The 26,979-nt window shown below is 42.9% G+C and overlaps 1 protein-coding gene across 1 annotated transcript; it reads right to left on the bottom strand.

The window, feature by feature from the left end:
• Nucleotides 1–3,453: 3,453 nt before the first annotated feature.
• Nucleotides 3,454–26,138, bottom strand: LOC126413066 (myrosinase 1-like). The gene is made up of 11 exons (XM_050082963.1): nt 25,952–26,138; nt 21,294–21,427; nt 17,100–17,234; nt 16,884–17,006; nt 15,720–15,903; nt 13,162–13,256; nt 9,887–10,034; nt 6,728–6,876; nt 4,410–4,544; nt 3,872–3,978; nt 3,454–3,580 (listed from the first exon to the last, which is right to left on the bottom strand). Exons 1-11 carry the CDS (start codon nt 26,136–26,138, stop codon nt 3,454–3,456), a joined length of 1,524 nt encoding a protein of 507 aa, XP_049938920.1.
• Nucleotides 26,139–26,979: the final 841 nt, after the last annotated feature.

The raw sequence follows: 26,979 nt of genomic DNA, 5'->3' as shown, positions 1-26,979 counted from the left end.
GCTTTATCAATTTTATAAAGTGTCCAGACATGTAGCTAAAGGAAAAATTTTACGTCTTTCTTGGTTAAAAAAGTGTGTGATCGTCAGAGTGTAGACTACAATAAACAACAACAGAATGGTCGATTCTAACCAGTGGAAGACCGTTTAATAAATACTTAAAAACAGTATTTACAATATGCTCCACTGTACTCTGTACAAATTGCTTCACAGTGATGTAAACTATTGTTATGTTTAATCTACATCTACATCTATAATTTTCTAACCACTGTGAACTGCATCGCAGGGGGACCTCCCACAGTACTAATTATCAGTGTTTCTTTCCGTTCCATTCACATATGCAGCGCGGAAGAATGACTGTTTAAATGCCTCCGTGCGTGCTGTAATTAACCCAATCTTATCCTCATGATCCCTACCTTAGAAATGTGTCGGGGGATGTAGTATTTTCCCAGAGTCTTCATTTAAAGCCAGTTCTTGAAATTTCACGAACAGACTTACTCGGGATAGTTTATGTCTATCTTCAGACGTGTGACAGTACAGTTTCTTCAGTATCTCTGTGACACTCTCGCATGGGCCAAACAAACCTGTGGCCATTCATACTGCCATTTTCTGTATACTCTCAATATCAACTCTTAGTCGACTTGGTGCGAGTTCCACAAACTTGAGCAATTTCCTAGGATGGGTCGCACGAGCGATCTGTAAGCTACCTCTTTTGTAGACTGCTTGCTTTTCCCCAGTATTCCACCGATAGACTAAAGCTACCACCTGCTTTACCAACGACTGAACCTATGTGATCATTCCATTTCATGTCCCTACACAGTGTTACATCCACATCTTGGTATGAATTGACTAATTCCAACCATGGCTCGCTTATACTATGGTCATAACACACTACGCTGTTCCGTTTTCTGAAGTTCATACTTTTACGGCAAGCTGCCAAATTTTTACACCACTTTAAAATTTCATCAATATCTGACTGAATATTTGGGCAGCTTCCTTCAGAGAGTGCTTCATCATAGACTACTGCATCATTTGCAAAATGTTACTGTTTATACTGTCTGCAACGTCATCAGTGTAAAAAATTAACAGCAAGGGTCCCGGCCCACTTCCCTGGGGAACAGCCGAAGTCAACTGTCGATGGCTCTCCATCCAAGATAACTGGCTGCATCCTCCCTGTTTTGGTGTGCGTCGACAACAGTTATGCCCCCGTTGCTAATGACAAATGGGTGGAAGGTGACCAAAGGATTTGTCGCCGTAGGAATCTGGACAGGTAAGCAAAACGCAGGTTGACGCAAATGCACTTTGAATAAATACATTGTGTCCACCTTATTCTGGAGAAATGTTACACGGTTGACGAACAATACGTCTGAGCTCAGAATTATATTCTAACATTCTGCAACAGATCGATCTCATGTGTATTGGACGACTGTTTTGTGGATCACTTCTACTACTCTTCATGTAAATGGGTTTGATCCGTGGTTTCTTCCAATTACTGGGCACGGTTGTTTTTTCGAGGGACCTACGATAGATTATAGTTAAAAGAGGGCCCGATACAGCCAAAAATCCAGTATAGAAACTTATGGGGATTCCATCGGGTCCTGGAGTTTTGGTCAGTTTTAACGATTTGACCTGTTTCTCCACGCCACTGACACTAATATCTATTTGACTCATCTTTTTCGGCGGTACGAGGATTAAATTGGAGCGGTTCTCTGGGATTTTCCTTTGTAAAGCAGCATTTGAAAACTGAGTTAAGTATTGCACCTTTGGCTTTGCTACTCTCAATTTCAGTTTCATATCATCTATGAATGACTGGAAAATAACTTTGGTGCCACTAACAACCTTTTTATACGACCAGAATTTCTTTCGGTTTTGTGAAAGATCTTTGGGCAGTATTCTGCTGCGATAATTATTGAGGACTACACGTATTGCTCTCTCGACAGTCAAACTCGTTTCTTTTAGCGCCTTTCTGTGTGTAACCCTATGCTTTGTTTTAACCTATTATGTTGTCTTCTAGAAGTTTCTTTACAGTGACTGTATGAGTATACCGCGGAGGGTCCCTCCTATTACGAGCTACCCACTGCATGGTCAACCATTCTTTTTGGCTCTTCTACATGATCCTGTCCTGTACTAAAAGTTTCAAGTTCTACATTGAGAAATGACACTACTGCATATTTATCTAGCTTACTGAACGTATATGTCTTCCTACTTAATTTAGTTGTTCTTTGTACTTCGGTAACCATGGGTACCACAACCGTTTCATACTCACTGATACCAGTTTCGATATGGCCTCCACAAAGAGGTGAGGTCTAGTTGTTCCCATTAGATCTAAACTATTTTCACCATGAGAGGATTCCGAAATGTCTGTTCCAAATTGTTCTCAGAGAAGGCATATATTAATTATCCCCGTAATACCTTGTCTCACCCACCATTAATAAAATTATAGTTATCTTAATTGTTAGTTGGGTGATTGAAGTCCCCTCCGATGATTACTGCGTGATTGGGGAACAAAATTACAAGCGAATTGACGTGTTTGGTTATTTCAGGAGGTGAGTATGGTGGTCGATAGAAGGAACCGATTAATATTTTGTGCTCACTTTGTGATACTGAATGTTGCTCAGGAAATCTCTCATGCAGCTTCAATTTGTGTCTCGGTGGTTCTGAGTGACTTGTCTACTGCGACAAATACACCACCTCCATTTTCTATTAGCCTATCCCTTTGATATACTCTTAAATTTTCCCTATAATTTCACTGCTATCAGTTGTAGGATTTAACAAGCTTTCTCTACATAGTATTATTTGAGCGTCTCTGCTTTTCAGGAGCGTTTCAAATAAAGTTTTACAGTTTGCCTGCATGGGCAATAAGAATATCCGACAGATGACTTGTGTACAATTAAATCTTCCCGATAATCAAGACGAAGAAAAGATTATGAACAATATTCTGTCTGCCTATAGTTTTCATTATTTACCTGAAAGTAATGGGGGAAATTTTTAACCCCGAACTCCAACAATGATGATTCGTTACTGTTGTAACAAATCTGGAGAAAGATATTTGTATCGATCTAGAACTGATCTACACTATACCAGAAAATATGTTGTTGAGTAAGGATTGTATGGACCAGGCGTGTACCATTTCCTATTAGAAACAAGAAATTACGCTACAACAGTAAGTATTTAAGTATTAAGTGTTTCGAAATTCACGGAAAACAGATAAAACTTCAGAAAATTTGTTTGATGGGACTCTAACTCAGAACTTTCTGAGCCAGAAACAGTTCATTTTTCAACCTTATTCCAGAGAAACGATTCCAGATTATGGGAAATTACGTCTTCAGGTGGAGATCGAAGATACTCTTTACGTAAGTCATATATGGAAAGTGGGTGTAATAGAGAAGAAAATACATGATGTGCGTAATTAACACAGTTTCTTTATTGTTTCCACAGTGCACACATTCTCAGGCATTACTTCAGGTATTTAGCTGGAAGTGTTTTCGTTTTGAAGATCTGTCCAAGGACCTTGCTGGATGCCTTGGGCGTCCTTTTGCGATCCGGATCATTAAAGTCCACATAGTGAAGTCCAAATCTTGTCCTGAAACAACAGAAAAGTATAATATTTAAACAAGCTGCACATGAAGCGAAAGCATTTTATGGCTGCAATTAGTGTATCTTTTTAGTTATCACGTTACATATACATGATTGGGTGTAATAACAGATGTGCACGTAGCAGTTACGTTTACAAGACACATATCTTGCATATGTACTCCTGGAATTAGTAAAATTTTTTATGCTATCTAATTGAGATACTCCGAGAACGTCATAGCCCGTAGTAGTAATAACAATGTTTGAGAGCAATTGATCACGTTTGTCTAGAATTACTTACGTGAATCCTGTGCCCCACTCAAAGTTATCCAGCAGACTCCAGGCTGTGTAGCCTATGACGTCGACGCCGTCTTCATTAATAGCCTTCAGCATCTCAGCCAAGTAGCTCTGTTAACAACAAATGAACCTATATTTTAATAAATAGAAGCTATGAAATATATGTAATGGTTAAGATGATGGAACCACGTTAATAGATAAAACGAAACAAACACTGTTTATATGTTTCATGTAAATATGGGTGCGATGGTGTAGTGCAACATTTTCAAAGTCCCACTGCAGAGAGCTCTATTACAATGTTCACAAATAACACGATAATTGTTTTTTAAATGTTGTTGAGAAATATTTGTGAGTGTGACGTGTCCACAGTGTCTCCTTATATGCTACGCAACAGCAATAATTTCATCTATTTTTCAAAAAATGTGACCTGTGTATGGATTTTCTACTTTTCCAAAAAATTCTCACTGACAACCTGCTGAAGAAATACAGCATAAGTTTCTGATAATGTCCTTTGCATCAAAACAGATGGACAGAGTACACACCGTGTAGTAGTCTATTCTGCCCTGGTCCTCGAGTTCTCCAGTGTCGGACCAGCCGTTCTCCATGACGAAGATCGGGTAGCCAGGGTACTGCTGGGCGAGCCAGTTGAACAGCTTGCGGAAGGCCCAAGGAGTGCTCTGTAAGAGTAACGTGGCAATTAGACGTTCTGGCATGAAGGATAACATCGTAGAAATGTTCAGGTGTTTCCCTTTGCCTTGTCTTTTATTGTTTAAAACGTGAAGCTACTGCAGAATATTGCATGTAGCAGACATGTGACATGCGATAAACTTGTAGACGGGGGGAAGACACTGTGCCATCTTGCAAGACACATAACGCTTGTCGGACAAGGCAAGGAGGATGTAAGAGGCGAGTTATCACAGGCAAGAGGGAATTCTTCGCTAAAAGGAGTCCAGTGGTATTCAAAATAGGTCTCAGATTGGAGAAGAATTTTTTGAATGTCTGCATATGGAGTATAGCGTAGAATGGAAGTGAATCATGGGTTGTGGGATACTGACGAGTACTGGAATATGTGGAGAATACTGAGTAGAAGAAAGGGTAGGACGAGACCAAATGTGCTAACATATCAGGGAGTAGTTTCCATGGTACTAGAGGGAGCTGTAGGATATACGAACTGTAGAGATGATAGGAAACTGGGATATACAGGGTGTTTCAAAAATACTTCCACAAACTTTCACACAGGTCCCTTTCACCAATATAAGAAAAAAAATTCACATCAACGTTTGTCCGAAAATCCGTTTTCAAGTTATATATGAACACTTCCTGCTTAGGTAATCGAAGCTCATCGAGTCACTAACTCACAATAAATGCTCGAAACGTCCCCTCTTGCTTCTAAATACGCATGCACTGGTCAAAACATAGACTGTCGCGCCATTACAAATACTGCCTGATGGTTTCGAAGGGTTTTTCAGCCTTCCCTGATACGTCATTGAAGATTTTTATGCATCTGAGGGGGGTATGCTGCGTAGGCCAATTGCTTAGGATGTCCCCAAAGATCATAATCCAAAGGACTGAGGTCGGAGGAACGTTGAGGCCTTGGAACTGGTTCTGTTCTACCTGTACATCTGTCACGGTAGATACCAGCCAGTGCATCCCTTACACTGAGACTTAAATGTGCTGGAGCTACGTCACTCATAAACCACATGTTTCTTCTTGTTTGCAGGGTCACATCCTTTATTAGGTGTTGGAGTGTCCTGAATAAAGTCCCTTTAGACAGATCTCATAAGACATACTTGGAGAACGTAGGACCCTACCAGACAGTCACATCCAATTAAACTGATGTTGATTCTAGCCTGTATTGTAGTATCAGGACTGAGATCGTCCCAGATGGTTTGGTCGCCGAAATTTGTTGTTTCACGTCCTCTAAACGTTGCCTCGTTTATAAACAAAACTGAAGAGACAAACAATGGATTGGCAGTTATTGCGACATACCACTGGCAAAAGTTCTCCCTTGGTGCGTGATCGACAGGCGTGAGGGCCTGCAGAAGTTGAAGATGGTACGGATACGTGAGTGGTTCGTGAAGAATCTTCCATGCTGACCTTGGAGAAGTACGATATGCCAGGGCAACATGTCTTGCGCTGATGTCAGGCTCTTCTTCGATAGCCCGTAGAATGTGATTTTTCTTGTCAAGCGTATAAGCAACACGTGGTCTTTTTCGATTAACAACCTGTGATGCTAAGGATCTGAACTCGGCAACGCACCGATACACAGCACCAGAGGCTGGATGACTCAGTTGTCTTCGCTCTGGAAAAGCCGTCTAACGCAGATGTGCGGCTTTGTGTCTAGTAACATTTGTGTGGTTGTATGTAAAAATCATGTGTGGCCGCTCACGAAATAAACATCCTGTCATGTTTGAAAGAAGCAGTTTTAGATAACTCGGTACTTCTAGTAAATACACACAATGGACACGTTGAAGACAGACGAATGACGAATGTAAATAAGTCTCCCTGGCAAGAAAACACCATCTAGGTTGCAATGAGTCAAACGGCTGCATAGCTAAGTGCCGTTGTTAGATTGCACCTGGAAAGTCGTTGAATGTTAACTTCCATCAATAACTCGAAAACGAAGGATTTTCGCACATATGATTATATGAATGTCTTTTCTTCTTTCGTCGTAAGGAACTTACCTCCAAAGTTCGTTTAAATTTTTTTGAAACACACTGTATACAACAAATAATCGAGGACGTTGTGTGTACTATCTTGCAAGTTTCTCGTTTGGTTTCTGTAAATGCATCACACAGCAGAGATATAAAGCACAAGACAGACAGAAATGAGTGACTCTCTGTACAGCGAGGCTACGAACCCTGTGCCAGGTGGATGCCCCCTGCGGTGCGTCCGTGTATTCCCCGATAACGACGCCCGCGTCAAATTCCATGGAGGGGTCGTAGCCGCTGGAGCCGTCTGATACTGGGTTGGCCGTGTAGTGGTTCAGTCCGTAGAAGTCAGACGTGCCTGAAATAAGACAGTACACTGTCACACACGTACTTATAGCTGATACAGCATTTTCACAAATGTAGAAGTTTGTTTAACCATGCAACAAACGGACCGAGAAAATACTTCATAAATCGCACAAGCTGACAGATATTTCTCCTATCGATAGAAAACGCGAAATATTCAGTTGCGTCAAGGTTCACGGTCACCAAAAATAGTCTGAAAGGCAAGATCACCACACTACCTGTTATTAAATTAATTAAAATATCTGTTTATCTTGTTTTCATTCCTGTGCAATTTCTATTGCGAAACTAATTTCAAATGCTTGTAAAGTATTATCGCGAGACGTCGCTATAGTCCTGTGTCTTTGCACATTTTCGTTCTTACCATTGTGTTATCTGAAGATCAATTTTTTATGGGCTATAGATTTTCAAACATTTGTTGACGGTTCCAGGGCAGAAATTTCGCAGTAATGTAAACAAAAGAATACTCTATAACACCCAATGGTAACCAGTGAGGTAGAATGGCGTAATCCTGCAATACTGACATATACATGAGTTTGAAATGATGTGGTTTATTTCTAATTTTTATACCTGACAAATTCACCCATTCATTTTTTGTGGGTCAAAATCTTAAAAGCGACTGATAACTATTACAAACAAGATAAATTCACTATCAGTTCATGAAGATAACAGGCAGTACTTGTTTGGTACTCTTAGAGAACATGTTATGTGTTTTTATACTGTGATAATAGCTGTACACGGCATAGGAACGTTAGTCCTTTAGCTGCAATATGCAGAAGATCCTTCGTTCCATTTACGGATAGAGCATTAGTTGCTTGATTGTTTGTACACTATTCAATGTCCAGTTATATGACTAATTTTTATCTGTATTGTATCTACGAGAACGGAACATCCAATGCCGGAGCCTGTTTCTTAATCATACCCCAGTTACTAGTTCTTGGAATTCTCATTGAAGATATGTGCGATATATTACCTATTTCCCGTGAGGCTATGTTAGTAGAGATTTTAAATAGTTTCTCGCATACTCATGTGCACATCAAATAAAGCTGAGACTCCACCTTTCTTTGTATACACTTAATCAATTCTGGAAGTGACAGGTCAAAGACTTATCAGCATTATCAGTGAATCAAAGTATGAAGCTCAAGTTATACAAACTGTACCTACATGATCAGTCACTTCATGCCTCTCCATGTTTTCATCTCCTGACATTTGTATAACATAATTGAATCCAACAGAGTCTCATTAACAGCGAAGCTCAAGATACTATTATCGCTTCATGTCGTCCAAAAGAATACATTTCCCTGCATTTTGGCCTTGTTTCCACTTCGATATTTTGCCAAGAATAAAATGATGTTAATTCTTTATTCATAACATTTATACCTGAGAAATGTCTGGCCCCGCAAAGCAACTGAAACAGTGGAGTACTCTAAGTAAAATACAGAAAAACTTTACAGTATTTCCTAAGTGCATGGCAGCAATATCAAGATAGAACTTTCGGTTTGGGTATGATTGCTCCCTAACGTTTCTTATTAAGAAATGTACTGTTCCATTGTGAGAGTCTTTCCTGTTTGAGGAAAAAGAGTGAGGAATTACTTGAGTGTAAGTAGCTCGGTCCCCTATGACTCCTAGCTGTAGAAATGTGATTTGTGTGTGGCATTCCAACACGAGTATTGATAAGTATCTATGCGTTTTCAGAAGAGGACTGCACGAAAACTGCAAGACATGCAGAAAAGAGACACATATCAGTGACGAGAGCATGTCTCCAAGTTTTTAACTTATTACAGGTGCTGAGTATAAGCACTACTTGCTGCGTGGCAAATGTCAATACTTTAGCCAAAATCTTGACATATGGATCTCAAGAAGTCACGGTCGATATCAGCGACGGCACTAATTATCTTTCGTTGTCACTTATTCAGATTTAGTGATGGCAGATGCAGGAACAGACTGTCTTTTACATAACCCACAATTATAAATCAAAGACAGATGACTGTGGGGACAACTGCAGAAGAAGAGCATTATGATAGGAAGTATGACCAATCCAACGCTGAAGCAATTCGACACTGAGGTAACCATCATGTTGCAAAATGAAATCTCCGCTGTCTTGCTGTAATGGTGGAATAAGCCATTACTGCAGTGTGACCAAGTACATGAAACCAGTCACAATTTTCTCCGCAATGAAAAATGGTTCATAAAGCTTTTGAAGAGGATATGGCGTACAAGAAGTTAACTGTAAGTGAATCATGAATATGTTCTATAATCTTTTTATGTATTTTCTGTGCCAAAAGCATGAACGTTATGACAATTCACCTTACCAGATACATGGAATGTGGCTTTGTCACTGAAAACCGATTTCTGTGTTGCTGCAAGGCATTCCAAAATATAGGACGAAGCTCATTCTGCCGAGCAGTCAGCGCACGCAAGTGAATCCAGTATGGTTTCACAAGCAGACGATTGTATAGGATGAGGTGACATTTGACTGTGGTATCTGCAGTTCTCTGCTCGCATGTGTCGACTATTTCTTAAGGCTCCTGACGAACGATTCCCACAGTTGCTCACTGTCTTTGCTGATAGTCCTGGACAGTTTGTTTCCTTCACACTACATAAGCAGCTAGTCTACCGGAATGTGTCTTACCTTCATGGATTCTTCTGTCCGTTGGAGATTTTAAACGATATCTGGCATGAAACTGACGCTGAACGTCACAACTGACTTTCATTTAGCGAATTCAGCGACAAGAAATGCACCCATCAATCTATTACATGCCATATTCTGAAATACCTGCCGATAGTATTGCGCTCTCCAACTATGGCACGGCGCATATTACCAGTTGAAACTTGGAGACAAGCTATATCCGCTGATACGAGAAGTTTTTTCGTATTTCTTGATGTTTTCATGCTGTGGTCATCTGAAACCCTGAAAGTACTTTCGAAGAACCTTTTATAATGGACAGAATTCAAGCACGAACAAGCCCAGCAAAGCGCACTAGCTGTGGCTGGTGTCGTTTACTCACCCCTGATGTATTCCACCTCCTCCGGTGTGAGCTCCACTAGTCGGGACCTGGGGTAGCCCGCAGCCTTACTGTTTGCCGCAATCCTCTGCTTCACCACCTCAGGCCAGTCTCCTTTGGCCGTGAAAATCGGGTGACTGTACAGGCCAGACTGGAACATAAATTCCTTAGGTGAAATCAGTAGCCAAAGTGCAGAATCTTAAGTAGTAATTCTTCCATGCATACTGTCTCAGATGATCATAAGTTAAATACACTCCTGGAAATGGAAAAAAGAACACATTGACACCGGTGTGTCAGACCCTCCATACTTGCTCCGGACACTGCGAGAGGGCTGTACAAGCAATGATCACACGCACGGCACAGCGGACACACCAGGAACCGCGGTGTTGGCCGTCGAATGGCGCTAGCTGCGCAGCATTTGTGCACCGCCGCCGTCAGTGTCAGCCAGTTTGCCGTGGCATACAGAGCTCCATCGCAGTCTTTAACACTGGTAGCATGCCGCGACAGCGTGGACGTGAACCGTATGTGCAGTTGACGGACTTTGAGCGAGGGCGTATAGTGGGCATGTGGGAGGCCGTGTGGACGTACCGCCGAATTCCTCAACACGTGGGGCGTGAGGTCTCCACAGTACATCGATTTTGTCGCCAGTGGTCGGCGGAAGGTGCACGTGCCTGTCGACCAGGGACTGGACCGCAGCGACGCACGGATGCACGCCAAGACCGTAGGATCCTACGCAGTGCCGTAGGGGACCGCACCGCCACTTCCCAGCAAATTAGGGACACTGTTGCTCCTGGGGTATCGGCGAGGACCATTCGCAACCGTCTCCATGAAGCTGGGCTACGGTCCCGCACACCGTTAGGCCGTCTTCCGCTCACGCCCCAACATCGTGCAGCCCGCCTCCAGTGGTGTCGCGACAGGCGTGAATGGAGGGACGAATGGAGACGTGTCGTCTTCAGCGATGAGAGTCGCTTCTGCCTTGGTGCCAATGATGGTCGTATGCGTGTTTGGCGCCGTGCAGGTGAGCGCCACAATCAGGACTGCATACGACCGAGGCACATAGGGCCAACACCCGGCATCATGGTGTGGGGATCGATCTCCTACACTGGCCGTACACCACTGGTGATCGTCGAGGGGACACTGAATAGTGCACGGTACATCCAAACCGTCATCGAACCCATCGTTCTACCATTCCTAGACCGGCAAGGGAACTTGCTGTTCCAAAAGGACAATGCACGTCCGCAAGTATCCCGTGCCACCCAACGTGCTCTAGAAGGTGTAAGTCAACTACCCTGGCCAGCAAGATCTCCGGATCTGTCCCCCATTGAGCATGTTTGGGACTGGATGAAGCGTCGTCTCACGCGGTCTGCACGTCCAGGACGAACGCTGGTCCAACTGAGGCGCCAGGTGGAAATGGCATGGCAAGCCGTTCCACAGGACTACATCCAGCATCTCCACGATCGTCTCCATGGGAGAATAGCAGCCTGCATTGCTGCGAAAGGTGGATATACACTGTACTAGTGCCGACATTGTGCATGCTCTGTTGCCTGTGTCTATGTGCCTGTGTTCTGTCAGTGTGATCATGTGATGTATCTGACCCCAGGAATGTGTCAATAAAGTTTCCCCTTCCTGGGACAATGAATTCACGGTGTTCTTATTTAAATTTCCAGGAGTGTAGTTGCATATATTTGGAATGCGAAAAATGATTTTGGCAAAAAGAATGGAATTCCTTTTAGTCTTGGAAAGAGTACTGAAAGTAATTAAGTGTTGGTCACACTGTCAATGCGGAACCTAGGAGACGATTGACGACATGGGCATGTCCAGTAGTGACATGCTACAAATTAAGGCATGTGAAGCTGAGCTCATGTGACTTATATTCGACCCTTCTAGCAAGCTGCTCGCTTGCAGTACTTATCAATTGGAATCATCTGCGACAGTTTCTGTTCTTCTGGACCCTTCTGGGATTTTCTGTGATACAGCTGCAGACAAACTCTGTTAATGAAATAGGCTGTGAGTGAGTGTTGACTACAGTAAAGCAGTCATCAATATGAAAATTCCTTTGAACACCACAGTACTTTTCCAGGCATGGTCCTGTTGCGTTGTCCATTACTGTACAGACTTTTCCTTCGCCCCTGATCTTTGTACTATGTGGCATGTGACTTCCGTAAGGATGGTGAACGCTGGCCTGTAGGGTAGCTATACACATAAGTAAAGCTTGAAAGTGGCGATTTATTTGTTTGTAGGTGAAGCCAACAGATGCGCATAAATCTACATCTGCATCTATACTCTGTAAACCACTGTGAAGTGAATGGCAGTTGCCGGCAGGGGTGGCCGAGCGGCTCTAGGCGCTACAGTCTGGAACCGCGCGACTGCTACAGTCGCAGGTTCGAATCGTGCCTCCAGCGTGGATGTATGTGATGTCCTTAGATTAGTTAGGTCTAGGTACTTCTATACCCTGTTTGGGTGCCCTTCATGGCACGATATCCTGGGCTTCTAATACACGGCGAGAGTTTCTACTGCCTGTCTTCGTGCTTGCCAAACCCTGCCTTGGCCGCCAAGGTCGCCGGATGTTCCCCGGTTGAAAACATTTGGAGCATTATGGGCAGGACCCTGCAACCACCTCAGGATTTTGACGATCTAACGCAACAATTGGACATAATTTGGCACGATATCCCTCAGGAGGACAAGCAGAAACTCTGCCAATTAATCCCAAGCAGAATAACTGCTTGCATAAGGACCAGAAGTAAACCTACGCGCTAGTGACGAATTCAATTTGTGAAGCACTTTCTCTTGAAGAAAACATTCAATTTTTCTGAAATTGCAATCATTTGTTTGTCTGTACGTGTACAACCCATCTACCGATTTCCGTTCCATTTGTTCCATTTGGATAATTCCTTCATGGTACGTAGCTTGTTTGTCATAGAGCGTAGCTTTCCTTAGTATGTTGATTCGTGACTATAAGGAATATAAACAATGTTAATAAAGTCATTCAGTGGGTTGCATTTCGTCTTGAACAGTATATTTTGGACCTGATGACATAACATCGTCTGATCACTATTAGAAAAGCAAAACACAAGAGCGGTTCTAAGAACATTGTTTCATAATGAATGAAACGCTGAAGAAACAGTTCTTCAGATTTAGCCAGGAATTAACGTTGGATGGCAGGTTGTTTAAGTAATGTTATGGCACACCGTGTTAATCAGAGCCTTCGCCCTCCATCTGAAGGGCACTAACATCCTTATTGTAATACAGGAAAGGTTATAAGAGTTCCTGGTACTTACGTAGAACTGCATCTTGCGTTCTGCTGCCTCAATGTCTGCTGCAGAGTCGGTGGCGGGTTCATACCACATGTTATTAATTGTGATGCCGACCTTTCCTGTGATAAGAGAGATACATGCCAGTTATACACTCTGTACGATAGCTAAGAGAAACAACACACGAGGCACTAACAAGTGGACGACGTTTCAGCAAATTAATGTAAGTAGAAAGCATTGGTAGCATGTTTAACAGTTTTGAAAGATAGGAAATGTATGTGTATTCAATACGCAGAGATAGGACAGCAAAGATAACTGAAATGAATATCATGTCCCCAATTTTCACCCAGAGGAAGTCAAAGATGGTTTGAAAGTTATTCACAAACTTCTCTCAAAAGCCAAGAGCGTATTCACATTAAAGGTCGCTGAGGACTAATCTCATAGACGAAATGAAACAATTTTATGAAATGTTGAGGCCTGTAGCAGGGCGTTGATGCCCACGGTGTTTAGAGACATAAACCATTAGTCATCAACATCATCAGACAGTGTAATACTGATTCGTAGTTATACAAGTTGTATGGACCAAGTATTTGTGAATTCCGTGGGGCGAACCAAATAAGATGTGTCATCATCTCTATCTGCAAATGTCATGCGCAATCTCTGCGCAGTGTCTTGCGTATTGGTAAAACTCGACATTTCGTGCAGAACTTGCACACTCAGTGCTGACGTGTATCTAGTGTGTATCTCATTGATCTGATATCTAGCTGAACAATGCTGCACTCGAATCAGGGTTTTCTGCAATGTATTGATATAACATGTCATGTGATAGCAAGATCCTTAAGTTTTTAAGAGAACTACATATGAGTCGTTGTGTTTGGGAAATCCAACGGGATAATGCCAATGTGATAATATAAAAGTTATTGTAAATTAGATTTCTGTTTGTTACTGTCCGATGTAATATTTTATTAGAGCAAATATGCTCAGGAATATTAATTTTAATTATGGACAAAGCAATGACCACCATCCCCTTCCAACCACTTCCTTCCCTTTCACCAATTCGCGATTTACTAATTTTGTACTACTGCTACATTGCAGACGTTAATCTAAACGTCTCTCGTTGCTGGTTACCGGGACGCCACATTTCGCTAACCTCAGAACGAGTGTATAAACAGAATATGGGCGTAACGACTCACAACGATTCGTTGCACCATGAATTTGTACTGCAACGGCGATTAGTGTTAGAAAGTGCGTCTTTATTCTACAGGCACTGAGTGCGGCACAACGTACAAAATTGGAACTAATACCTAATAAAAATTATATTTTTAACAAACCTACACTGCTCTTTGTGGGACTGCAACGCGAACGTTAGTTGCCTTCAGCGGTCGTCTTAACATCTAAACTCGATTGCTTTTAGCACTAAACTGATAAATATTTAGATAGACCTCTGCATCAGCGGTTATCAGCTTGTGTTCTGCAGAAGATCAAGCTCAGTAAGGCATTGTTGAGCTTCCGTGAAAAAAAATAAAGGAATTCAACAAATTTAGGAGCTGATACAGAGTTTTAGGGAGAGACTTTTTTGATTGCTAGGAGATAAGCTTACTATTCCTCTTTAACAGTACTACATTATGTAACATTAGTTATCGAGGTTTATTGTGCAACAATGCTGTTTTATCTTGCACAGCGATCGTGAGAGAACGATAAGAGTTTATAGTGGCACACAGACAATCAATTTTCACCCACACCATATGTAAATGGAATAGAATAGGAATGATCAAATGAGACTGTATGGTTCCAGAAACCTTTTCAGGTCTCAAATATCTATATCGCACGTATGCATGCTGGAGCGATGTATGGAAATTTGTACCAAGGCCGAGATTCGAACCCCGGTCTCCTGCTCACTAGACAGGTGCGCTAATCACTACGCAACCGGGCACAGTGGTTTTGCACAACTACGTGAACTACCCTATCACGCCCCGCTCCTCAATCCAAATTCCTCTAAATGCTGTTCGAGTTTATGGAGAATAGCGAGTGGACTGAGGCGTGAATGGGAATTTGCATTGAGGAGGCGTGCTAGGGTAGTCCACGTAGTTGTGTAAAGCCACTGGGCCCGGTTGCGTAGTGGGTAGCGCACCTTTCTAGTAAGCAGGAGGCCCGGGTTCGAATCTCGAACTTCGTACAAATTTTCATTCGTCGCTTCAGTCTGCAAATATACAGAATAAGAACAGGCTAATATTGATGTGAAGTACTCCCCAGCATACGAAGAGGTGCTTAGTGCATACCTAGTTGTAGATGCAGTGACGTACAGGGTGTGAAGTGACTGTTAAGGGCAAATTGTGATCTTTGGTTCGTATAATGTAAATTGGACGAGCTGTACTAATCAAACCTAGTAGGCCTCACTTGTAGAGATCGCTCACTACATGACTTGCGTGATATGAGACTTACGTTTACAGTAAACAGATCTTCTTATAAGATTTTAGAATTTCATTTACCGGGTCGCCAAAGATGGGTACTCAAGTTTGAATACCACGTGGCTCACATTTGCTTCACTCTTCGTGAGCGGAGCCATAATGACGAACGATATTTACCTTTCTGAGTCTGTCGGTACTTCTCGTCGTAGAGGCGGTAGGCCCCAGCGTGTGCTTTGAGCAGGGTGTAGGCCGCCATGTAGTCTCCCACGCCTGACGAGTTGATGCCCGGGGCGATAAGGAAGCCTCCAGAGTAGCCTAAGACGACACTGGCCGGCTCGTTGAACGTCTGCCACCACTTCACCTGCTCACACAACACGTGGTTAGTTCATTAAACAGGACTATAGCTGTCATCCTATGTTCGTTTACTTTAATCCATTGGATATCACCTCAGTCTAATTATGTGGTAGAGCGATAAATGTTTGATATCTGCAACCAACAACTGGTTGAGCAACTGACGCGCTACTAAGTGCAGACAGTGAGATGGGGACACATGCAGATGGAACTAAGATCACCTACGTTTAGAGGACGAAACCAGAAATCCACAGACCATACAGTGGTGTGCACGTGAGACAGAAGGTGGTGTGCCAGTACTCAGTAACAAGTAGCATTGTGCCACATGACACTCCATACAATAGCGTCATTGTGCGCATGCACTTCTGTTGCGTGCACCTTGTGGTGTGTATAGAACACGCAGCGTTGTTTTTAGAGATAGCGTAGGTTTGATGAAGCTACTTCGTCACTGTGATATAGATTCCGGATGGCATAAGGCAAACGCAAGAAGCGTTAAATGAACAAGCGACAGCGACAGTTCTCGGAATATATGACTTTTTCTGTGGACAGTCAGAAGGAAAAACAGTGGCCCATTGCGCTACTACATTAAAATGCTTGTTAATGTGAACAGCTGCAACTGTAGGTGGTGATAGTGGCACCGAAATCGATCATGGCTCAATAAACGAAATTGAAGATCATTTTTGCAGTCAGAGGCACATTTATAGACAGTCATAAGACTGTGTTCCCACGTACCATCACGGTTGCAAGTTTCAATACATCTATTTCATCGCAATAGAACCCTCGTACCTTTTTTCTGCTTCTGGTTTTTCTAAGTCAAGACAGCGTCGTTTCTATTAAGCTACATATTTTTAGTCTCGAACGACTAACTGTTGATGGAAATGCCTTTTTCCTTATATTTCAGTAGTTAATTCCAGCGTAATATTGAATAAGAAGATAAATGCATAGTTGTACGTCGGCTTTGTAACCCCAGAACACTCTTTTGTCGCTTACCCTGTCACCGTAGTTGTCGTAGAGCACTCTGGCGTACTCAACAAAGTAGTCTGCCAGCCTAGGGTTGGGCCACCCTCCGATGTCCTGCAGTGTCTGTGGCAGGTCCCAGTGGAACATCGTCACCTGCAACAAACATATACACCACCGTGTGACGTCACTTTTGATTAGTGATCTAATGTCAAGGTACAGAAACCAGATCACTGAGGTTGCGCTTACCACTGGAGTGATGCCTTTGGCGATCAAGCCGTCGATCACCTTGTTGTAGTAATCGATTCCCTCCTGGTTGATGTTGTTGACGTCTCCGGTGGGGAGAACCCGGGGCCACGATACGGAGAAGCGGTATGCGTCCACCTGCGCCACAAACACAATGCTGACAGACTCGCTTAGAATTTCAAATTACGTTTGACTTTGTCCCTACTCATTTTTCACGAACTCAGCATTAGGTTTACTTTGTGGACTCCAAACTTCTGATGTATCCTTTTATAGCGCTAAAATAGTCTGTAAGTCATTTCCATTTAATTTCTAGAACAAACTCACTAGCAAGGTAAAGGTTAAGTTCCCTGTTCTGCCCTTGGACGGGCCAATAGTGTCCGACCGATCACCGTGTCATCCTCTGCCAATCGCGTCACAGGATGCGGTATGGAGAGGCATGTGGAACTGGCCACTAGCCTACGTATAATCGAAAATCGTGCAGCAATCAAAACGAAATTTAAGTTTTTATATGTTACCTGGCCGTGTAAGTCAGTTCGAAGGTCGCAGGAAGGCATTGGCATACGACCATGCCTAATGAAGCACTGTGTTGTTCAAACCATTCCTCGAACTGATGATATGTTAACTTTATTCAGTTTGTTAGCACTAATGTAGATTCGCTGTCGATGTAACTAAATAGTCTTCTTTTTGTCCACGAATGTAATTTTACCCCACATTCCTTGTCCCGCATTGACGATTCCACCCCGTCCCTACTTTTTCCTATAAATTCATGTTATTTCTTGTCGGGTTTTGTTTTCACCATTCCTGTTTCTTCAATTTTCCCCATCCTTTATCGCTATTACTATGACGCTGCCATCAATTAACTAAGCTTATTCTCCCCCTATTGTTGTCACGGCCTTTGGTAGTAACCATTAGGTATTAGATGCCAAACTGCTGCGATATTAAAAATGTGTTTTCGCCTCTTTTAATATGATCCTTATAATTAGTTATTTCTTGTTGTCTTTCTTGGTGTTTTTGTCCTGCGCCAAAGTGGAGTTGGCCTTGTTACTATTGATTTGGCTGTGTTAGGTGCAGAGGGTGGCCAGATGCCCTTCCTGCCGCCACCTCGTACCCCCCAGGACGAGATTAGTGTACCCCAGCTCTCTGCATCCAGTGGAAGTCATGGAATAGTACAAACATTTTCAGATGGCTGCGAGTCGTGTAACTGATGCGAAACGTGGGAAACAACCCGGTATTCACCCAGCAGGATGTGGAAAACCGCCTAAGAACCACATCCAGGCTTTTCGGCATACCAGCCCCCGCTAATTCGCCGGGCAGATTAAATCTGGGGCCGGCGCACCTACCCGAGTCCAGGAAGCAGCGCATTAGCACTCTCCGCCACCCTCCGTCGATCAATTAGGTACGTTATGATATTCATTATTATCACCATTACGATTATTACTATTATTTGTATTTCATTACTATTATTTTTCAGATGTATAGAACACGACTACTACTGGCTTCAGTGTTTAGAAAGAGAACCTCAGGAGGAAAGCCTGAATGGCTGTGAGCGATGGCCTTTAGACCGTATACCGATCAGCTTAACTAAGTACATAAATAATTAAATTAAACTTTCTCAACATAGAATCAGACGACCTCTTATGATTATAGCACCCACAAACACACGCGCAAGAACGGCTAACACACTCATTGTTTCCTCCGTTCCTCTGAGTGTGAAACGACGATTTATAATTATGAAAAGTTGTTAACAGAGAACATGATATTAATATAGAATAAGCACTTCTAAACGCAATAGCAATTTTTAAACGATTAAGTATATTACGTTTTGATTCGCAATTTCGAACATTTAGTAGAAATACCTTCATAATTTTTGAGTATTTCATACCTTTCAAGAGAGGGCTACATTCAGTTACAGCTATCCTACAAAAATGCTTTTTCTGAATTATTCCCTCAAACAACAAGTTAATTAACTGAATTCTAAATTTGTGTCTCGCAGAACATGACGATATTACGAAACAAGCGATATTTTTCTAAACTTCTGCGAAAGTTATTTCTTTTCTTTTGTTCCTAGTGAGAGCTACTCTCCGCCAGCTGAGCTACCCGACCGGTACTGCTGAACTGACGCAAGGCCGTGGCTCTCTGATCACTCACCTCTTAGTTATGTAACACTTCTGTAAGCCTCAGCGTATTTACTGACAAAAGGCTATGATATAGAATGGTAGACTTGTAGCTTAAGAATGGTACCAGAGGAAATGCTTCGTTCATCAAATTATACATAGCCAATCAATTGTAGTTGAGGATAATAAATTCGGAGAATTTGATGACGAATCGTATTCCGCATATTATTCCTTATACAATACAGAAAGTGTCCTGATGTTCGACATTGATTTAACATCCTTTTCACTTCTTTGGTTGAAGTTCGTCGATTACGACACACAATAGTCATATGCAATGAATTATTTAGTGTTTTTCCTTTAGGTATGATAAATACACTAGTTGATAATTTCTAAGGAGCAGCTAGACTAGTTAACCATAGGCAATAATAGATGACATGAAACACATTAACGGAGGGAGAGAAAGCAGGGTAACAGATATAAACAATGTTTATGCTTGACACTGGTCAGACTACCGACATAAAGACTGATATCGGACACTCAGTGAGTAGTATGTCATCCTTGGCCATTAATGCACTTTTTACATCTGTTACACATAATGGCTACAAACGTGTTAAGGCGTCCTTGGGAGATACTGCTCCATCCCTCTCTCAAGGCGATTTTGAGGTATTTCACGTTTAGGAGAGACGGTGTTCGTTGAGCAGTCTGTCTGCCAAGAGCATACCAGCCATGGGGTATAGGGTCTGGGCCAGGAGAGTATACAGTGAAATCCGTTAAGTTCAATATCTTGACTTTCCAGTGGGTCCGACACCTCAACATTCTGGTGTGAGTGGGCACTGTCGTCCGTAAAGAGCAAGTCTGGACCTACTACTCCCGTAACCATACGGATATGATCTAGAATAGTCTCCCTGCATTACCGCTGTGCTGTTGCTTCGCGCAAAGATATGCAGCGGTGTTCGGTCATTGTGCATAACGACTGCACTCACCAAAACTCCTAGGCAATACCAGTGACGTTCATGAACATTCTGTGGTGTGTAACGTGTTCCCCTCTTTCTCCGCATTAACCTGTGGCCAGAATCACTTGCCACAGAGAAACAGGATTCGTCGAATAACATGACTCCGGACCTCTGTTGCTGCCCCTAGCCAACATGCTCCTTATACCAGCGAACGCTTTCTTGACCGACCGTGGCACGACTGTAGTGAGATGCATTTAACAGGCTTCCGATCATAGAAGGTAGCCTGATTTAATCGTAGCGAAATGGTTCAGGGTAGAGGCACGGGCAGCGGTAGTGGCTGCAGGGTCTGCAGCGATCTACTTAAGAGTGAGATGTCTCTTTCTTTTCCCCTCTAGGGCTACGTATCGATCCTTTTTCGGTGTGGTGGTCCGCCTTCAACCATGGGCATGCTTTCGCATGGCATCTTCATCTTCAGCGGCCTTTTTTAATTGCTAGATGACACATTTGTAGGCTCCCATCACTGTGGCCATAGTAGTGACACCCCGATCAGCTTAGAGCCTTCCATCTGCTCGTCTACTCAAATGATATCTCGAAGACGTGTTGTTGTACCACAAGCCCGAATGTCACGCTAATAGGTTCGACGACGACCTTCGTGAAACACCTTGATGCATGAACTATCCAATGCATCCAGGATATTCATGAACAGGTTTCTCTGGAGTTAACTCATCCCGACCTCCATATTTCCTTTTGCTATTATTGGCTGGGTGTTCCGCAACATTTGCCGATTGCTCCATAGCAATTGCCAGTTATTCCTTAGCAAGTGCCAGTTATTCCTTAACAATTGCCAAGCAATGTAATTAATCAGACTACTATTACTGAAGGCTACCGAGTGAATAATGTTCTTGATTTTCAATTTATCTACAAGACTGATATCAGTGTTGGTATCTCAAGCAGCGCATTACAAGCATCGTCAGTTTTCAGACTCCTACGAATTTTGAAGCTACGGCGCTCTTATTTTGTGTATCGTTAAATAATGAATCAAACATTTCACTACACATTAAAATAGATCACAGTTCTGTAGAGGATCACCACTATGTTGTAAGAGTAATACAATTACGAAAAACACTCACGTTCATATCCTTGGCGAGTTGTATGTCTATCTCGTACTTGTGGTAGGAGTCACACGCCACGTCGCCATTGCTGCCATCGGTGGTGATGTTTGGAATTGTGTGGAACATGCGATCGAAAATGCTCTCACCTTTGCCTGCAACACATATTGATCAACAGTTAAAACATTGTACAAAGAAGAATTATTAAATGAGGGTAATTATTTTGTTCTCCAGCCACCAACTTACATTGAATATCACTCTGCACAGATTCTTCGCTCATGTATCTCAGGATACTAGCGGTTAGAAAATACATATCATAAAAAGTTTAGAATGAGAACGCTATTTGGTTTTATTAAAAGAATTCGGTTGGAGGAGTAGTGGTGGATGAAATATATGCTACAGCTCATGCATAGTCCGCAAGCTACCGTATAGTGCGTGGCGGAGTGTACCCTGTACCACAACTAGTCATTTCCTTTAGTGTTCCATTCGCCAATAGTGTGAGGGAAAAACGACTATCTATATGCCTCTGTATGAGCCGTAAGCTCTCTGATCCTATCTTCGTGGTACTTACGCGAAATGCACGTTGGTGGCAACAGAATCGTTCTGCAGTCAGCTCCAAATGCCGGTACTCTAAATTTTCTCAATAGTACTCCTCAGAAAGAACATCGCTTTCCCTGCAGTGAATCACATTTGAGTCCCGAAGTATCTCCATAATACTTACGTGTTGATAGAACCTACCGGTAATAAATCTAGCAGCCAGACTCTGAATTGTTTCCACGTCTTCCTTTAATCTGACCTGGTGTGGATTTCAAACACTCGAACAGTACTCAACAATGGATCGCACGAATGTCCTATATGTGGTCTCCTTTACAGATGAATCACACTTTGTGAAAATTCTACCAATAAACCGAAGTCGACCATTCGCTTGCCTACTACATTCCTTACCATGCTCATTCCATTTCATACTGCTCTGCAACATTATGCCTGCACATTTAATCGATGTGACTGTGTCGAGCAACACCCTACTAATACAGTAGTCTAACATTACTGATTTGTTTTTGGGTTTCATTGGCATTAAATTACGTTTTTCTCCCTTTAGAGACATCTGTCATTTATCAAACCAACTAGAAATTTTATCTAAGTTATCTTGTATCCTCCTACAGTCAGTCAAAGACGACACCTTCCCTTGCACCACAGTATCACCAGAAAGCAGCGACAGGCTGCTGCTTACCCTGTCCGCCAGATCATTTGTGTATACAGAAAATAACAGCGGTCCTATTACACTACCCTGGGGCGCTCATAACGATATCCTTGTCTCTGATGAACGCTCGACGTCGAGGACAACATACTGGGTTCTGCCACTAAAGAAGTCTTCAAGCCGTTCACATACCTCGCAACCTGTTTCGTATGCTTGTACCTTCGTTAACCTTGGCAGTCTGCCACCGTGAGAAATGATTTCCGGAAATGTAGGAATATGGTATCCGCATGTTGCCCATCAGCCATGTTTCACAAGATCTCATTTGAGAAAAGGGCAAGCTGAGTTTCGCGCGAATGATGCTTTCTAAAATCGTGCTGTTTTGTTGACAGAAGCTTTTCCCTATCAAGGAAATTTATTGTGTTCGAACAGAGAATATGTTCAAGGATTCTGCAACAGACCGATGTAAAAGATATTGCTCTGTAATTTTGCAGGTCCAATCTTTTACCCTTCTTATTTACACTAGTCACCTGCGCTTTTTTCTAATAACTTGGAATTTTGAGCTGGGCGAGAGATTCTCAGTACATCCAGACTAAGTATGGGGCCAATGTTGCAGAGTACTCTTTGTAACCTCGAATTGGGATTCCATCAAAACCTGGCGACTTATTTGCTTTTCTGTGATTCGCTGTGGTAGGCATTCCCGAAGTGTTTGGATGTGAGGACAGCACCCCGCCAAAACTCGTCGTTTGGCACGTTAAGTGAATATCGACTGTGATGTTGTTTCAGGTCCTACGAAAGGTTTTCACATATGGTGTAAGTTTATGTAGCAGTCCTGCCACTTCATTACTCTCGAAGGTTCCTCACAGCAATTAGCCGGAGATTTAGACAGACTCGACAATCAGCATCTTGGATGACAAGTTTGGTAATGTTACTATCATCGTTAATCTGACAAGGAATTCTGCGGAACTTTAATGTCCTGCAGTTCGATGGAGCCATTCTGACTCTTTGATCTAGTTGCCTGGACCAGTGAACTAATTGCACGTCATTAAAACATGGGAAGGTCTCCCGGAGCTTGCAGCATTAGTGGCCTACGAAGTTACTCCAAAAGGTTTTCTATCGTTTGTGATGAACATGATGCCGTGCATCCATCATATACCAGCAGGAAATATATTCATCAAAAGAAGTTTCCAGGCTTTCATGGTCAGTTGTCAGCATATCTTCCTTCACCCTCTTTAAATGAAGCAGTTTTCTTGTGTGAATGAGTAAATGTCTCATGCGAGAAACTCTGCTTCCAATATCGGTACGATCGGACTTAACCCGCAAGGTTAGCCGAGAGCGCTAATGCGCTGCTTTCTGGACTCGGGTAGGCGCGCCGGCTCTGGATCGAATCCGCCCAGCGGCTTAACGACGGAGGCCGGTGTGCCGGCCAGCCTGGATGTGGTTTTTAGGCGGTTTTCCACATCCCGCTAGGTGAATACTGGGCTGGTCCCCACGTTCCGCCTCAGTTGCACGGCTTGCAGGCATCTGAACACATTCGCACTATTCCATGGATTACGCTAGACACAGACAATTGGGGTACACTAATTCCGTCCCAGGGGGTACGGTGTGGCGGCAGGAAGGGCATCCAGCCACCCCTTAAATTAACCTTGCCAAATCCGTTTAACCTTGCTGACCCTGCGTCATTGTGGGAAAAAGGCACAAGCAAAAGAAAGAAAAGAAAAACTGTTCCGTCCGGACTATTCGTTCTCCAACAGGTCCAGAATGTCCAGCACTGGCTTTAGATAGCAATTTCTGTTCCAGAGCAAGACGAGTTTCACACCAAAGACAGAAAAAGGGCTGTTTGTTCCTTTACCTCACGTTCAGCATACGACATGAGTTCTGACCGGAGTTCCGTCTAGACTGCTTTATTTACCACTGTCGGTTAATCCGTCAAAAATTAAGGCAATAGTCAAACTATTCCCATGTCTGAAGTTACTGCGTTCACTGCTATTGCTGTGCGGCGTCGTAATACGCCCAAAGCTGCTGAAAGGGTGGCACATAAGCGGCGTCTTTCACTACTGTCCACAAAAAAGTCGCAAATCTTGAGATCATGCGACCTAGGAAGCAAAACTACTTTTGTTGCCATGTTATCGGCATCGCGACTCAACACAAATTGTGCAACAAACGAACGAGCGAACTAGATAGCTGCACCACAGTGACCCCTGCCGGTAACGACGCGACATGAACTGGCACCTTACAGCTGGCGCCAAAGTCAACTTTTACTTTCGATGCGAAAGTTAAAATTGACCCCAAGTTTCAGCCTTCATTCACATGAAAGATGCAGTGTTGTGAAATAAGATGCATCTTTCGAAACAGCTTGTAGTTTGTAATGATTTGCCCGTTGACTTCCCTGCTTCCTTCATTTAAGGCAGTTATTCCGTTTTATTTTTGCATCATGTGTACCTTACACCCAAGGTTATACTCGACCAACGAAACAAACATTGTCCTATATACTTGTCATACCGTTTCCCTTGTTCCGCCTCGTTCAAAAGCATCACAAGATATTTTAGTTGCGATACGATCCACAACTGTCACCAATTTACTGATAATAAAATCTCCTGCACACTTACAATAATTTATTTGATTAAAATATCCATTTGTTTTTCAGTCACTACTGCGCAGTCTCAGCTGAGTGGACTTTTTGAAGCACATCAAATGCAGATACTTGCGACACAGTACAAGCATTCATCAAGTCACACATTAGTAAAAACCATAGCGGGTTGAACAGATTTCACAGTTATTGAAGATAAGACAATGTCATCCACTCCGTATGCTGTAGTTTTCCCTTTCACGAATAATATTAATTAATAGTCTTTGTAGTCATTAGGTTTTCTCTGTTTTATTCATCGCCCACATCATTCTCGTGTTTCGTATATCTATTTGAGCTCCATGTAATTCCACTACTCTTATTCCGAATGACTCATGAACGTACTGGCCCAACTAGACTCAAACAACTCTCTGAATATAAGTTCGCGTTCTCGATTGAAGAACTTACGTTCGCAACATTACAATGTCCCATCCAATGGGAGTCCGTGCGGCTATCAAAGAAGTTGGCCCCGGTAAATATTAAACAATTACACCAGTTTCTGCCTCATAAACAGCCATTTCATATGACATGTAATTCGCATGAATAACCTCTGTCGTTGTACGTGCGCGAAATCGATCGTGCTTTTTATTTGTCTATCTTTTTTAGTAAGAAATTTTATATCTGGAGTAGCTACTATTGCCACCAAATGTCTGCAGGTGTTGATTCAGATCAATGTCTCCATGAACTTCGCAATATTCATGCACTTAAAATGTCTTACTGAGAAAAACTATCACCTTGACAAATTGCACATGAGAAAGGTCTTCCATGGCATTTCTGTCTTTTAACACACAAGAACATGCTGGTGCTTAAGCGTAGGTAATACCGAATGTTTCAGGCGCGAAGACAAAGAGTTCTTACCGCCTTCATTCCAGGCGCCCTCCACCTGGTAGGACGCGGTAGCAGCTGCGAAGATGAAGTCCTTGGGGAATTTGTTGGGAGGCCCTCGTGCTCCAGGTCTTCCCGGGCGACCCAGGACACCGGCTGCCAAAAGAAAGAGCAAGCACACAGTGGGCCTCATCTTCACCACTGCAATCTGCCTGTGCATGTACGGTTTTATACTCTGCGTATCTGCCTAATCTAACCGCAAGATGTGTTTTCAGTGGGGCTGGAGCACACACATTGTCGATTAAAGGCTTAGACAAATTTTCAGATGGGCGTGGGTGTGACCTTCGTGTCATGTTGTTTGTAGTCCGTCATTGTGGCACGAGATGCCTGTTTGATGAGCTCGAACTTTAAAGCAAAAGTAAGCAAACTCTGTTTTTGTTGTGGCGACGAGAATTATGGTGTACTATTTGCCCAGCGTATAATTTCCCCCGGTCTTTACTTCAATCGGCAGTTTATCTGCCGCGAGGTATTTTGCAGTCACTGGACCTGCCTTACGTTTCCTTATCTCTTGGTAAAACGCTGTAATCTCCCAGAGAGTAGGCCGTGGCTGAGCTCATACGAAGCGATAAAAGACGTCGGAAAGACACTCCTCCTTTCTCTCAGCCGCTCCTCCGCAGATGCTACGCGACTCTGTCCCCGTCAGTCTGTCAGTCGGTATCTTCATCAGTTTCCGTGCGTTCTCCACATCTCCTGGGTGGATATTTTCCACCTCAGACTGATTCTATCAGCATAGTTCAGCTGCGGCCAACGACGGTGAAGAACAGTGTACACAAATCACTCTTTTCTGCTGGGTAGTAAGTTCAGACAGTATTTCCGTTTTGCAGTTTCACATAGCTGACGTTTTGTTTATTCTACATATTAGCCACATGCTCCTCCTATACGTACATTATTGTTAAATTCTGTGACCCAACGACAAGAAATCTGATTATCAAATGAAATGAAAATTTTTTGTGGTAAGTTGCTATGGGACAAAACTGCTGAGATCAGCGGTCCCTAGGCTT

This window comes from Schistocerca serialis, chromosome 7 (assembly GCF_023864345.2).
Source record: "Schistocerca serialis cubense isolate TAMUIC-IGC-003099 chromosome 7, iqSchSeri2.2, whole genome shotgun sequence".
In the NCBI taxonomy this organism is placed as follows: domain Eukaryota; kingdom Metazoa; phylum Arthropoda; class Insecta; order Orthoptera; family Acrididae; genus Schistocerca; species Schistocerca serialis.
This window is presented reverse-complemented; position numbering and strand designations above follow the sequence as displayed.

What these genes read in the sequence shown, in the direction of transcription:
- LOC126413066 (XM_050082963.1), bottom strand. Translation starts at nt 26,138, where the DNA reads ATGCACAGGCAGATTGCAGTGGTGAAGATGAGGCCCACTGTGTGCTTG. An exon ending in AACTCGCCAAGGATATGAAC is followed by an intron (nt 17,235 to 21,293) that starts GTGAGTGTTTTT and finishes TTTGTGGCGCAG; the next exon opens with GTGGACGCATACCGCTTCTC. An exon ending in AACGCAAGATGCAGTTCTAC is followed by an intron (nt 10,035 to 13,161) that starts GTAAGTACCAGG and finishes TTTATGTTCCAG; the next exon opens with TCTGGCCTGTACAGTCACCC.